Source organism: Muscardinus avellanarius (genome assembly GCF_963383645.1).
Source record: "Muscardinus avellanarius genome assembly, chromosome: 15".
Classification (NCBI taxonomy): Eukaryota; Metazoa; Chordata; class Mammalia; order Rodentia; family Gliridae; genus Muscardinus; species Muscardinus avellanarius.
In genome coordinates, this window is record NC_137801.1 from 49,496,229 (window position 1) to 49,511,811 (window position 15,583).

At 46.0% G+C, this 15,583-nt stretch overlaps 1 protein-coding gene across 4 annotated transcripts in view; it reads left to right on the top strand.

The window, feature by feature from the left end:
* Window positions 1–4,958: 4,958 nt before the first annotated feature.
* EML6 (EMAP like 6) overlaps window positions 4,959–15,583 on the top strand; it is a gene marked incomplete at both ends in the record, with an annotated part of 359,577 nt that continues 348,952 nt past the window's right edge. For all 4 annotated transcript variants that reach the window (XM_080711491.1, XM_080711490.1, XM_080711492.1 and 1 more), the window contains one exon: window positions 4,959–5,155. In XM_080711491.1, the coding sequence (XP_080567617.1) occupies window positions 4,959–5,155 (197 nt within the window). The remainder of the gene's footprint in view (window positions 5,156–15,583) is intronic.

Consider the following 15,583-nt stretch of genomic DNA (forward strand, 5'->3'; position numbering starts at 1 on the left):
TGAATGACATTATTTTGTTCCTTTCTTTTTTGCTGAGTAAAATTCCATTGTGTGTATTTCCAATAATTTTGCAATCCATTCATCTATTGATGGAGACCTAGGTTGGTTCCATATTTTAGCTATTATGAATTGTGCTGCTATGAACATGGGTATGCATATGTTATTGTAGTTCTCTGAGTTCAACCCCTTTGGAAAGATACCCAGGAGTGGTAAAGCCAGATCATATGATGGATCTATTCCCAGTTTTCTAAGGAATCTCCACACTGACCTCCATAGTGGCTGAACTAGTTTGCACTCTGACCAACAGTGTAAAAAAGTTCCTCTTTTCCCACATCCTCACCAGCATTTGTTGTTATTTAACTTCTTTATGTTTACCACTCTGAGGTTAGATGGAATCTCAGCGCTGTTTTGATTTGCCATCTCCCTGATTGCTAATGTGTCAAACTTTTTTTAAAAAATGTATCTATTGGCCATTTGTATCTATTCTTTTATGAAGTGTCTATGCAATTCAGTTGCCCATTTCTTCATTGGGTTATTTGTTTTGCTAGTGTAGTCTTTTGAGCTCTTTGTATATTTTGGGTATTAGCCCTATATCAGAGTGGTGGCTGGTAAAGATCTCCCATTCTGTGGGCCTTCTCTGTAGGTCTTGGTGGTATTTTGTGATGAGCAGAAACTTTTTAATTTGATGCCATCCCACTTGTTAATTATTGCTTTAACGTCCTGTGCTTTGGAGGTCTTGTTTTGAAAGTTACTGCCTGTGCCTATGTGGTGGAGTGTTGAGCCTATGAGCTCCTCTAAAACTTTACAGTCTCTTGTCTAATTTCTAAGACTTTGATCCATCTTGAATTGATTCTTGTGCATGATGAGAGGTAAGGATTTAGTTCCATCTTTCCACAAATTGATAGACAGTTCTCCCAGCACCATTTGTTGAAAAGGCTGTCTTTTCTCCAGGGTATGAGTTTGGCTCCTTTGTCAAAGATCAATTGATTATAGGTGTGTGGGGTTGTTTCTGTATCTTCTATTCTGTTGCACTGGTCAGTGTGCCTGTTGCTGTGACAGTACCATGCTGTTTTTACTATTATTGATATATAGTATAACTTGAAGTCAGGGATTGTGATGCTTTCTGCATCATTCTTATTGATGAAAATTGCTTTGGCTATTCTGGGTCTTTTCTTTTTCCATATAAAATTCATGATTGATATTTCTAGGTTTATGGAGAATATCATTAGTATTTTGATAGGAATTGCATTGAATCTGTAGATCACTTTTGGCAGAATGGCCATTTTGATTATATTTATTTTGCCTATCCATGAGCAAGGGAGATCTTTCTATCTTCCAAGGTCTTCTTCAATTTCTTTATCTTTTTATAGTTTTCATTGTAGAGGTCTTAACATCTCTGGTTAGGCATATTTCTAGGTATTTTATTTGTTTTGAGGTTATAGTGAATGGAATTGTTTTCTTTATTTCTTTCATTATGGATTCATCGTTGGCTCTTAGGGAACTGAGGATGATGACCTCTCTTAGGGAATGGGGGTGATGACCTCTCTAACTGCTTCATGCTGGTAGGGGGCATTGTTGGAGTATTGCAGTTAAGTTATCAGCGAGTGGATCATCTAGAGGTCCATGAAAGAAGGAATCTCTCATATGAGGTTTTGTTTTCATAATCATCTGTAGCTGAGGGATGAAGAATCCTGGTTATCTTAGTTTAAAGTTGTTCAGAGTGGTTCAGTAGACATCTTTCCATCTTTCCTGGCCGGCAAGCACATAATGACTGAAACAGGTGGTGTCTTCTCTTAAGGAGTTCCTGTCCAGTGGATCTCAACAAATGAACTCCAAGGACTAGTGAAGGGCACAAAAATATGAAAGTTTAAGTCAGGGAAAGAAGATAAAAGTAGATCTCTCAACTCCTCATGAAGAAAGGAGAGCTTCCTGGAAAAGAGTAACCCAATATGCTTTGAATATGTCCTTTAAAAGTTCCTGTAGAGCCAGGTGTGGTGGTACACACTTGTAATCCCAGCGCTTGGGATGCTGAGACAGGAGGATCTCAGTTTTGAAGCCAGAGTACTTAATGAGGCTTTCAGCAACTTAGTGAGGCCCTGTTTCCAAATAAAGTATAAAATAGGTCTGGGAGGCCCGGCATGGTGGCACGCTTGTAATCCCTGCCCCCTACCGTGGGAGGTGGAGACAGGAGAATCGTGCAGGTTCAAAGCCAGCCCTGCTGGCTTAAGAGACCCTGTTTCCAAATTAAAAAAAAAATAAAAAATAGGTGTCTTGGGAGCATAGCCTGGAGGTAGACGGGTTTCCAGGAACCCCAGTACCACTAAATAAATAAATAAATAAATAAGTAAGTAAATAAATAAAAAAGTTCTTGTAGAAAACTTAATTCCCAAACTTATATGTTAATGGTATTTGATTTTGTGTGTGTGTGTGTGTGTGTGTGTGTGTGTGTGTGTGGTACTGGGGGTGGAACCCAGAGGCTTTCTACCTCTGGGCTACACTCCCAGATCCATTTTATATTTTATTTGGAAACAGGGTCTCACTAAGTTGCTGAGAGCATCACTAAGTAGCTGAGGCTGGCTTCAAACCTGTGCGATCCTCCTGTCTCAGCCTCCCAAGTACTGGGTTTACAAGTGTGGGCCACAATGCCCTGTGCAGATTCTGATTTCTTAAGAAAGATGAGACCAAGTAACATCTTCTTCATTGCTGCAGACAGCAACTGCTCATCCAAAGTGGCTTCTCTAATCTGGAGTCTTTCCTACCAGGTCTGCGGACTGTATTGAAGCTTGAGGTAGATGAAGAACTGAATGAGCGATTTCAATGTGGGCATGAAAAAAGTTCCAAGCGTCCAATCTATCAACCCTTTGCATGCTCTTCTTAGCTAATCATAGCATTTTGAAACCTACTCTTCCCAAAAGCTGACTGTGGCCCCAATTTGAAATTAGACTACTTCAGAACACTGTGGATTCATAGTTTCCCTTGGGCGGTTTTAGGCACAATGCCACCAGCTTCTGCGTTTGATGGACAAAGTTAGTTGTTCATGGCCTGAACACCTTCCCACTTAAAATCTGGTTATGCTTAAATACACACGCCCTCTACTTCAGGAGGCTAGTCCCACAGGTAAGGTGGAGTGAGACCACAGGCCCAGCATTTTTCTTAAGTTTGGCCGCACTGCACTTGAACAAATTGTAATCCATCTAAATAAAAAGGAAAACTGAAGTAGGAAACAAACTTGATCTTGTGCCAAGTGCTATAGTACAAGGAGGAAGGAAGTTGGCTACAGGAACCCTCAGGGGCTGGCGCAGGATGGCGTGTTGAGGTGGAGGATGGAGATGAGCTCCACTGCTCCGCCACCAATACACTCCCGCCGTGGCTGCCCGGGAAGCCAGCGCAGCGGAGCAGCTACCCTGGACTACCCTGGATACCCGCCGCGGAAAGCCGCGGGCTTGGCGGGCGCGCGGGATTCTGGGACTTGTAGTCCGGACCCCGCGCCACCTGGCTCCGGCGCGGCGGCGAGGACTGCGCTTCCCAGGGTGCACCGGGGAGGCGCGGGCGGCGCGGGCGCGGCGTGGGCGTCGGCGTTTCCAGGCGCCGCCGTCTCGCCTGGTAACCCGCCGCCGCGGCTCCCGCCCGCGCCGTGGCCCCGCCCCCGAGCCCGGCCTCCCGCGGCGCCCGTGCGGGAGCGGTCGGGGCGGGAGGCCAGGAGCTCAGCCCGAGGATTTGCCAGCCGGCTCGGGATTCCGCTGGCCGCCGAGGTTAGATCCGAGAGCGGGGATGCTCCGCTGACCCGCAGGATCGGGCGGGAGCAGTGCGGCTCGCGGGCGGGAGGCGGAGCCCGGGCCCCTGCGGCGGCGGGAGACCCTGCCCTGCGTGGCGGGGGGCGCGGGCCCCGCCGGCCGCGGGCGCGTCCTGGAGCCCCGGCACCTGCCGGGGGGCGCACGGTAGTTGCCACTTGTTAATTTCTTCTGCACCCGGAGCGTTTGTGGGTAGTGCTCTCCTCCCTCCAACTGCTCGAGTGCCTGGTTTCTTCCAGTTCAGAAAATCTTTAATGACGCTTGCGATTGGAGTTGCTGGTTAGGGAGAGATGCTAAGTTCTGCATGTTTTGGTGAAAAGAAGGTTCAGGGAGGATGTGAATTTTAAACGCATCCATGACAGCTAATTGGAGCATCAAAAAAAAAAATGACCATTGCGTGTATTCTATCAAATCAGATCAGCTACTACCAGCCAGCAGTGTTTAGGGCATATTTCACATAATTAGTGCGATGGATCTGGAGGGACAAAGGGGGAGTAAACGATCGGGGGAGGAAAACTTGGTTTAGTTTGGAGATCATTTTCTTAGACTGATCGACTTATGTAAATATATATATATATATATATATATATATATATATATAGTCTTTTTTTTTTTTTCCTTTCCTCGCTCTCACATCCTGGATAAAGACTGTCAGTTTCGGATTCAAGGATTCAAGGCTTCCTCGGGCCGCCGGCCGAATCAGAACTGTCACAGATTAAATCCCGCAGCAGTGCGAAGCCCCGGCGCACTGCAAACTTCGTGAGCGAGCTGGAAATCAGTGTCTGGAAATGCAGATCGCTGACTTAAAAGGCGGGGCGGCCCCCCCGAGCGCCTCTCCCGGGGGCCGCAGCCCGCAGGTGCCGTGAGGCTGCGCGGGAGCTGGCGCCCCCGAAGCCACTCGCCCGCGAGCCGAGCCGGCGCCCGGCGGGGTCTGGCTGCGGCGCACGGCGGCTCGTCTCCGGCGGCGGCGGCGGATGATGGTGGCGGCCGGCGCGCTGGGCTGCGGCTGTGCCGGTGCCGGTGCCCGTGCCTGCGTCGGTGCTTGTGCGTCGCCGCGGAGAGCAGCGCCCGGCGCCGCGCGCTGAGCCCTTGCAGGGCCGCCGCAGCCCGAGCCCGGCGAGCTGAGACCCGCGCGCGGGCCGGCCGGGGCAGTGGGGTCGGCTTATCATGGCGGATCGGACAGCTCCCGGCGGCCAGCTGCGGCTGGAGTGGGTGTACGGGTACCGGGGTCACCAGTGCCGCAACAACCTGTACTACACGGCCGGCAAGGAGGTGGTCTACTTTGTGGCTGGGGTCGGGGTGGTGTACAACACCCGTGAGCACAGCCAGAAATTCTTCTTGGGACACAACGACGACATTATCAGGTACGAGGGGGGCCTGGGCGGTGGGAAGGGTTTGAGTGCGGAGGGTGGAAGGGGTGGGAAGACTAATGACCGGCGGGGCTCTCCTAGCCAGGATCGGATCCAGGAGCCCCATGGAATAAAGGATTCTCTTCCGAGACGCATGGGATTACGGAAGGGCTGCTGATCCCAGGGCTAGGGCAGAAATAGGGTGGCGGGCACAGGTTGGGAGGTAGAGGTCTCCTTATCCCTCCGAAAGGCTTTTAAATCTCTGCGGAGTTGAGCATTCTGCTGCTGTTTTTGGTGGTTTGTTCCTGCTACAAGTGGAAGGACTGGGTAACTATCAAACGCTTCTCCTTGCTCCCTTAAGTAGGTGAATGGTAGGACCAACAAATTAACTGTGGGCATTGGCTTTGGAGGCTCCTCAGCAAGCAAGGGGATTTAAAACAATGATAAGAGAAAGCGTAAGAAATTTTGCCACAGGTAATTTGGAGTCTCCATCCCAGATGCTTTGGACTGTGGAAATTTCTGGGTGGGTGGGGAGTTTGTTCCTTAATATTTCCCTAGGCTGTGTTTTAATGCTGAAAGCATATTTACACACTAAATGGATGCTTCACAACATCACTGAGGTTGCAGCTGCTGGACCACAAAATCCTCCTGGCCAGCTCGCAGAATGATCAACATCTGGTAGCAGATGGTCTGGGACCCGCTGATAGAATTCCATTGGATGAATAGCCATTGCAGGTGCCCTCCTCATTAAGGGAGGGGTTCTATTTTGATTCTTGGTCCCATCTGGTCATCTCTGGACCAGACACACTTCCTCCCTGCCTTCTTCAGATTCTTGTGTGCCCAAACAGGGTGTGGTCCAGATGCGGTTCAGGGGAATCCCATGCTGCCTTTGGCAGTTAAGATTTCCTTGACATGGGAGTCTCTACTGATGGAGAAAATGACTTGCTGAGGATGAACTACATGAACTACAACTGACACAAACCGTGTGTGTGTGTGTGTGTGTGTGTGTGTGTGTGTGTGTGTGTGTGTGTGTGTTGTGGTGGAACCCGGGGCATTCTACCTCTGAGCTACACCCCAGCCCTATTTTATTATTTTATTTTGAAACAAGGTCTCATTTAGTTGCTGAGATTGGCTAGGAACCTGGGATTGTGTATTAGCCTCCCAAGTTACAGGTGTGTGCCACCGTGCCTGGTTAAAGAGCACATTTGCACCTCCGGTCTTGTGTGTTTCATTGATGCAGCACAACACCATCAAATTTCCAGAATAGTGCCACTTTTGCTGTCAGTGATGAAGTGGTGTAATCTCAATGGTACTAATTTATCATTTGGAAGAAAGATTTAAATGATTAGCTCTCACCCCCATGTTGTGCTTGTATTGATAAGCTTCTTTTTCTCTGAGACTTCAGAGTTAAAAATTGTTAACAGAAGGTTAAAACTTAATATTTGGTAATAGGAATATATAATATATATAAATGTATGTGTGTGATTTTACATACACATATAAGATCTTGACTTTTAGAAGATGAAGATTTTATGAATTGGGAGCTCTAATGTTCTCAAGATTTGGAGGAACTAACACATAAAACTTTCTTTGTGTCACATAAGACAAGATAGCTTTTATCTTTCCTCCCTGATATGGTAATGGCTGTGATTGGGGCATCTTTACTTAGTTCAGTCCTGAAGATTTTACTTCACTAATTGCCAAGCCAGTTATTAAAGTCACAGGTGCAAATGACTCATGAAAAGGTTAGATGTTTAAAAATTAAAACCCATTCTGTTTCTGCTCGGTCTGTCTTAATGCAGTGCTTTCCATTACAACATCAAAATAAGATGTAGTCCTTTGAGGGAAGGGAGAGAGTGGCAATTAAACAGAAAATTCCCTGGGGTTAAATAATATAAACCTGACAGTTCACTGAACGACTTTGAAGATTTGAACTCTTCTAATTCTTCCTCTAGTAGGGGGAAAATAAATGCACTGTTGAGACTGAAGGTGGGAAAAGGGTGGAGTTGCAGTAAACCCTTGTGATGGTGAGCAGCTGGCTAGAGGGGCTGAAAGGTTATCTGGCTTGCGGGATTAAAGAAGCACTCAGATTTGAAGGAAGTTATTTGTGTAACTGGTTTTCAGGGAGCCTTAATGAAAAGAAAATAAAAAGCCAGCTTATCTTCTTTTCTATTTATGAAGGTGGCTATCTCTTTATTCTGGACAACTGACATAGTAGTAAGCCTGGCTTCAGAGAAAGGACTTTATTGCTAAATTCTCCACAGCATTTGGTTGGGTCTGAGTCTGTCTAGGTGAACAGAGTTAATTAACATCCATTTACATTTTGCATGTATGAATAAAATTAAGTCCAATGGGTTAGAAAATACACACTGTCAACCATTATGTAATTAAGAATTGTAACATTGGAATGTTTGCTATTTTTTGTGTTATCTTACAAATGTAGAGATTTTTTCTGGCGAAGGTGGCTCACAAACCACATTGTACAATCTTTTATTTTTATGCATTTCTACTCATACTACTTGAATATTTCCACTCGAAATTTTGAAGCTTGTCTTTGAATGGAGAGGATTGTCAGGAAGGTTTTAATGCAGAATTATTTTTTGAATCATGATATGAATATTAAAATGTCCCAATCTTGATTTAATCAAATAAGATAGTGTGATTGCCCACTTGGCACTTAGCTTTTCCATTAGTTTGAAGGATATGTTCATATGCATACATTTTTTACTGCTCTATTTTTTATGCAGCTTAGCCTAGAACATGAGCTAAAAAGCAGCCCAACAAATATTAATAACACACACCATTTTATAAAACTGCTCTCTGAGATTATGATGAACCTTAACAATGATGCAGGACTTGGCAGAGCTCATTCGAGCTCACATATGTGTCCTCTTGCTTTGACAGGTGATGTGTTTAAGTCAGATTTTTAGAAATGTTGTTATGTGAGGCATAATGTGATTTATTGGATGTGGAGGCTTAGTTTTGTTCTATCGAATGATTGCCTTTCAGTGCAGATAACAGATTGGGAATGATGCCACAGTACTAGGGACTGGAATGATCACTAAGTTGGTTTCCACTGCAGATATCAGGACATAACATAGAAAGGGGATAGTGAAAGAAAAGGTCATGAGCATGTTCTCTCTCTGTCACCTCCCTTCCATTTTCACAGTGAGTGACTTCAGTTGAGACCTCACTTTGGATCCCTCTGAGCCTTCTGGATAGTTCCCTGTCTCCATTTTCTTTTCCCCTATTTTTTGATTTTCTGTTGCCAGGGAGGTTATCTGCAGTGCTGTTTTAGGGGAAAGGCACTGATTCTGACATCCCACACAGAACCTCACTCTGGCATACTGAAGCTGTCAAATGCATAGTGTGACCTCTCAGGGACTTGTTTATTTGTGAAATGCAGATGACAATATCTAAGTTGTGGAGTTGTCGGAACTATTAGAAACAATGCATACAAAAGGTTTAGTGTGTTCTTAATAGCAGTAGTGGTAGTGGTGGTAGTAGTATTTTTTATTTTAATTTTTTTGTACTAGGGATTCAATCCAGTATATTTTACATCTGTGCTATCCCCCTCTTTTTATTTTTTTTAATTTTGAAACAGGGTTTTACTAAGTTGTTGAGGGTCTTGTTAAATTCCCGAGGCTGGCCTTGAACTTGCACTCTTCCTGTCTCAGTCTTTCAAGTACTGGGATTACAGGCATGCACCACCATGTCTGGCTGGTAGTAGTATTTAATGAAACACATACACACCAAAAACAATGATTCTTCATTGATCACAGGCTGTGGTCCAGACTCCTTAGCTTTATATTCTCTTAGGCCCTAACATGCCATTCTATCCTTATTTTTCCGTTAAAAATCATGAATTGTCTGTTTCCCATTTTCCATAAAATCCAGTTACTCAGTTGTTTTCTCCCTATTACTGGAATTATTTATCTTCCCTCTGTCCTTCCTAGGTCTTTTACCAGTTGGGTGACCATCTCATCAATAAAACAGCTTCACACTTAGAAAATGGGGTTTATAGCTGTCTGCTTTATAGTTATTGAGATTACATGCAAAGTGGCCATGGTGTTTGGTAAATGGTAAGTGCCCACCACAGAGGGAGGATTTGTCTGCTTCCATCCCACCTTGGCCTGAGCACTTACTGTTGGCAGATGAAGGAATACCAAGGACTCCTGAAATTTTGTATCTTTTGTGACCAGTGCTGTTTACTTACTATGTATCTAGTGCCACTTTTTCATTCTGAATATTTTTAGTTGTGTGTATGAAGTCCTTGATGCTGAGAAGGACTCTTTTTTTTTTTTTTTTTTTTTTTTTTTTGGTGGTACTGGGGTTCCTGGAAGCCCTTCTACCTCCAGGCTACACTCCCAGACCTATTTTTTATATTTTTTTAAATTTAGAAACAGGGTCTCCTAAGCCAGCGCTTGCGGCTGGCTTTGAACCTGCGCGATCCTCCTGTCTCTGCCTCCCAAACGCGGGGATTACAAGTGTGCACCACCACGCCCGGCCTGAGAAGGACTCTTAACACAAGCAGAGCTAACATTCCTGATACCAGGCTCAGAGCTAAATGCACGTACAGATTTGTCTCATTTATCCTCTCAACAACTTGGTGAGGGATGTAGTGTTGCTAACCCCAGCCTACAGTGAGGAGCCAAGGCACAAAGAGGTTAGGGTGTCGCCTGTGATCACTCTCTGCAGATTGTAGGATGGGAATTGGCACCCAGACCTGATTCCAGAACCCAAAGCTATTGCCTCACCAGGTTGTGGCTCTTATTTTTCTTAGTCACTGTGTTACTCCTCACTGTCTGTTCCTAACCAGAACTCAGTAAGCTTCTTCCTTTGTAACTTTTATCACCGGTTGATCTATAAATCCTGTGCTTTATTTAAGAGTCCTTGGAGCAGATTAGTAGAACTCACTTTAGAAATGCAGTCATGTCAAGTTCACGTTAGGAACATATCAGCTCTGAAACAATGATCTGAAATGATGATCTACTAGAGAGATTTATATTTTCATCTTCTTTGGTACTGAAGATTGAACCCAGGTGCATCCTACCTTCAAGCTACACTCCCAGCCTTTTTATTTTTTATTTGAAACCCTTATTGCTGAGGGTCTCACTAAATTACCGAGACTGTTTTTGAACCCACATCATCTTGTTTCATCCTCCCAAGTACAAGAATAGCCACAACTCCTAGCTGAGATATTTTAATTTAAAACTGTTAAAAGTCTAAATTGCGATATGGAAAAAATAGTCTAATGCTGTACATATAATTGAACTAACTCATTGGGTTTGAAGACAGTCTTCTAATAGCCATGGCTGGGTGGCTGGGCCTGGAGTGTAGGAAAAATGGGTTCACATGAAGGCCTAGAGATGTGACTTTATATCTTTTAATCCCTTGTGCGATTTGAAGGAGGGAAACATAGAGGTAAGTATAAAGAATTAAATCCCATATTGAATGCCTGTTCTCTACCATATACTTTATATATAAATGTAGATAGGTATAGACTGATGGTCTCACTTACCCCCCCCCCAATGGAAGCTCACTCTAGGGGTTGGTTCTGAGAGGGGAGTGGGCTCGAGCAGAGCCACTCTGTAGTATCATCTCACTGCTCACGGGTTCCTACTTATTCTGTGCATTGACAAGAGCATGAAGCAAAATATTTTTGGGAAAGCTTATGAAAGACCATAGTCTATTCATAAATGATCTTATCATCCTTGTCATAAGTTATAGTGTATTTGATTATTTTTACTAAGATTTACTTATTTTCTAAGTTGGGTGTATTCTTTTTCATTGATTTATTCATCAAAAACTCATGTTACATTTGCAACATGCCAGTGCAGGGTGTGGCAGGGAGCTTGACAGAACTCCTGCTCCTCCGAGCTTTCATTCTGGTGAGGGAGGCCCAGATTGTAGGACGAGGAAGACAAGGTGAATAAGGATGGTGACAGGTGCTGAGAAGGGGAAGGTTGTGTAGAGGATCTGGGTGGGGTCGGCATGGGAGCCACCTAAGGGATTATTTCCAAAGCAGCTCCCCAGGGAGATGGCATTTAAGTGGGTAGCTCAGAGCGAGAAGGGGAAAACAGGTGCAAGTATGGTGGCAGAGGAGAGAGTAAGTGCTGAGGCACCAGGGTGGGGAAACTCGGCATGATCAGAATTCTGGTGTAGATACCCAGAGAAAGACCAAGGTCATCATAATTCTCATCCAGGTCATTAATGCCTCATGGGTTTAGTACCATATGTCCTAGATTTCCTAGGAAAGTCACAAATATTCCATTCAGTTAGTGTCATGAATATAGTTTTTTTTCTCACCATGCCATGGATTTTAATTTTTAATTAAAAAATATGGACATTTTGCTGGGCGTGGTGGTGCACATTTGTAATCCCAGCATTTGGGAGGCTGAGACCAGAGGATCGTGGTTTGCCAGTAGCCTCAGCTACTTAGTGAGGCCCTCTGTAACTCAGTGAGACCCAGTTTCACTAAAGAATAAAAAAATTCAATAAAGTATAAAAAAATAGGGCAGGGGTGTAGCTCGGAGGTCGAATGCCCCTGAGTTCCATCCCCAGACCCACCAAAAAAAAAAAAAAAAAAAAAAAAAAAAAAAGGAAATTTTTATTTGAAAAGTATGGCAAGCATATAATGGAGTCACTGGTTGAAAACATTGCATTGAGTTATACTCTTATATGGAATGATATCAGCCCTACCAATGTGTCAATTAGACAGGTAGATTATTCTCTGATAAGCAAAAGACTGTCATGGCAGGATCTCTAAGCAGGCTGTCCTGGGGCCTCTCTTATCCCCAAGAATATGAATCTGAACATGTTTGTAATAAAGCTGTTATGAAGGCTGACTTAATGGCCACACTTCCAGGGATGACTTTTCCTTCATTAGATTGGAGCCACCCAGAAAGCCATCCTTTAGCCAGTGGATTACATACTTTCAGCAGCCAGGGTACTTTTGTAGGTTAACTTTAATTTTTCACATATAGATAGATCATAAGTGTAATTAAAGTTCTGGGACTGAAGATGTCTCAAATGCCACTGTGCTAGGGGTCACTTGGGCACTTGTTAAAATCCAGATTCTGTGTCAGTAGGTCTGGAGTGAGGCCTGACACCCGGCAATTCTACCAGCTCCAAGGTGATGTTAATGCTGATGCTGATGCTGCTAATCCACAGAACAGATTTTCAAGCAAGATTTTAAAGACTTGCTTGGCATGTTTCAGAGCCCAGTAGACCAGTGTTTTTCAACCCTAAAGATATTGTAATTGGTGAAATAGTATGTGCATATATATGATACATATATTTTATTAAATTCTTAAATTTGTGTAACAAAGTACATTTAAAAAAAAATTGTCACCTAGCCCAATGTCCTCCCACCTCCCAGAAAGAACCAAACAGGCACCTGCTAGAACAAGTTAAGGAGATAGTACTTCTTTCTCCCTCAGGCAGTGGTAGAGTATGTCCACAGGTTTTGTATGTACGTATGTTTTCTAGTCTCTTGGGCTTATACCAAGAAGTGGAATTACTGGGTCATGTGGTAACTCTGTGTTTAACTTTTTGAACCACTGCCAAATTGTTTTCCAAAGCAGCCATACTATTTTATAGTTCTGTTTGCAGTTTCAATTTCTTCATATCTTTGCCAAAGCTTATATCATCTGTATTTTTCTTATTATAGTTATCCTGTGAGGTGGGTATCTCATTGTGGCTTTAATTTGTATTTTACTAATGACTAATGATATTCATCATCTTGCCATAAAATTACTGCCATTTGTATCTCCTTTGGAAAAATATCCATTCAAATCATTTTCACATTTTTAAAATTTATTTTTATTTTATTTTATTTTTTTTACTGGTGCACTGTATTCATACATCATAACGGTGTAAAGAAAATACATTTGTAGAGATACATGCACACATTGCCCAGTTAGCCCCTAACCGATCCCCACCCCATTCGCTCCCCATCCCTCCTTCCCATGCTTGGCTTAGTGGTTGACATCTAGTTTTATAGCAATTTATCCAATATAAACGATGATAATCTCACATAACAGTTTAATTTGTCTGATACCAGGCTTTTGATGACTTAAAGATAACATTTCAATATTTCTTTTTGCTTTCTTTCTTACCAGAGAGTATTTTTTTTCTTTTTTCTTTTTAGGTAAAGCGATCATACATTTATTTATTTATTTTTCAGAAAAAAATCTATCCTGATGTGGAATATGGACTCTAAATACCCAAAACAATCTCGAAGAAGAACAAAGCTAGAAGATGTATATTTTCTTATTTCAAACCATATAAAGCTACAATAACTGAAACAGTGTAGTACTGTTCTAAAGGCAGATATATAAACCATTGGAGTTAAATAAAAGCCTACAGATAAATTCTTCCCTATATTGTCAAGTTATTTTTTTTTTTTTGCTTTTTTTTTTTTTTTAAATTAATTTATTTTTTAAATTGGTGCATTGTAGTCATATATCAATCACATTGGAGTACAAGACTTGAGAGGATATACAAGCACACATCATCCAATTAGCCCTCCTCCAGCCCCCGTCCCATTCCCTCCCCCTCCCTCCATCCCACACTTCTTTGGTGATTTACTTTGATACATTTGTTTATGTACCTCCTGCATTTTAAAGAGGCTCCGTCCTCCAGTATTACATACCCTCTGATTGATCACATTAGTTGCTTCACTATAGGGCCCTTTCTATAGCTCAACCTCTTCCTGTTGCCCTTTTCCTCCTAGTTATTGCTGATTAAGAGAAGCGTCTGATTTATATTTTCTGCGATATTTCTCTGTGCATGCTGCGTTGCAAGTACCAATCCCACTCTTGATGGTCCCAGTAGTGGCCTGGCTACTCAGTGGACTGATCCAGACCTCGCTGGCTCACGCAGCGGCCTTGCCTCATGGGAGGACCCAGTTCTGGTCTCGCTGGCCCCTGAACCGGTCAAACCCCTAAGCTGGCTTTGGTCCCGACCTTGGAGGCCGCAGGAGTGAACTTGCCTCACGCCAGGCTCCGATGCTGGCCATTGGCCCCTGCACCGGTCTAACCCCTTGGCAGGATTCCAATCCCGGCCTCGGAGGCCCCAACACTGGTAATGCCTCACGGCAGGCTCCGATGCCGGCCTCACTGGCCCCAGCACCGGCCTAACCCCTCGACAGGCTCTTATCCTGGCCTCAGAGGCCCCAGTACCGGCCTTGCCTCACGGCAGGCTCCGATGCCGGCCTCGCTGGCCCCAGCACCGGCCTAACCCCTCGGCAGGCTCTTATCCTGGCCTCGGAGGCCCCAGTACCGGCCTTGCCTGACGGCAGGCTCCGATGCCGGCCTCGCTGGCCCCAGCAGCGGCCTAACCCCTCGGCATGCTCCGATCCCGGCCTCGGAGGCCCCAGCACTGGTCATGCCTCAAGGCAGGCTCCGATGCCGGCCTCGCTGGCCCCAGCACCGGCCTAGCCCCTTGGCAGGCTCTTATCCTGGCCTCGGAGGCCCCAGTACCGGCCTTGCCTCACGGCAGGCTCCGATGCCGGCCTCGCTGGCCCCAGCAGCGGCCTAACCCCTCGGCATGCTCCGATCCCGGCCTCGGAGGCCCCAGGACTGGTCATGCCTCACGGCAGGCTCCGCTGCCGGCCTCGTTGGCCCCAGCACCGGCCTAACCTCTCGGCAAGCTCTTATCCTGGCCTCGGAGGCCCCAGTACCGGCCTTGCCTCACGGCAGGCTCCGATGCCGGCCTCGCTGGCCCCAGCACCGGCCTAACCCCTCGGCAGTCTCTTATCCTGGCCTCGAGGCCCCAGTACCGGCCTTGCCTCAAGGCAGACTCCGATGCCGGCCTCGCTGGCCCCAGCACCGGCCTAGCCCCTTGGCAGGCTCTTATCCTGGCCTCGGAGGCCCCAGTACCGGCCTTGCCTCACGGCAGGCTCCGATGCCGGCCTCGCTGGCCCCAGCACCGGCCTAACCCCTCGGCATGCTCCGATCCCGGCCTCGGAGGCCCCAGCACTGGTCATGCCTCACGGCAGGCTCCGCTGCCGGCCTCGTTGGCCCCAGCACCGGCCTAACCCCTCGGCAAGCTCTTATCCTGGCCTCGGAGGCCCCAGTACCGGCCTTGCCTCAAGGCAGGCTCCGATGCCGGCCTCGCTGGCCCCAGCACCGGCCTAACCCCTTGGCAGGCTCTTATCCTGGCCTAGAGGCCCCAGTACCGGCCTTGCCTCAAGGCAGGCTCCGATGCCGGCCTCAATGGCCCCAGCACTGGCCTAACCCCTCGGCAGGCTCTTATCCTGGCCTCGGAGGCCCCAGTACCGGCCTTGCCTCACGGCAGGCTCCGATGCCGGCCTCGCTGGCCCCAGCAGCGGCCTAACCCCTCGGCAGGCTCCGATCCCAGCCTCGGAGGCCCCAGCACTGGTCATGCCTCAAGGCAGGCTCCGATGCCGGCCTCGCTGGCCCCAGCACCGGCCTAGCC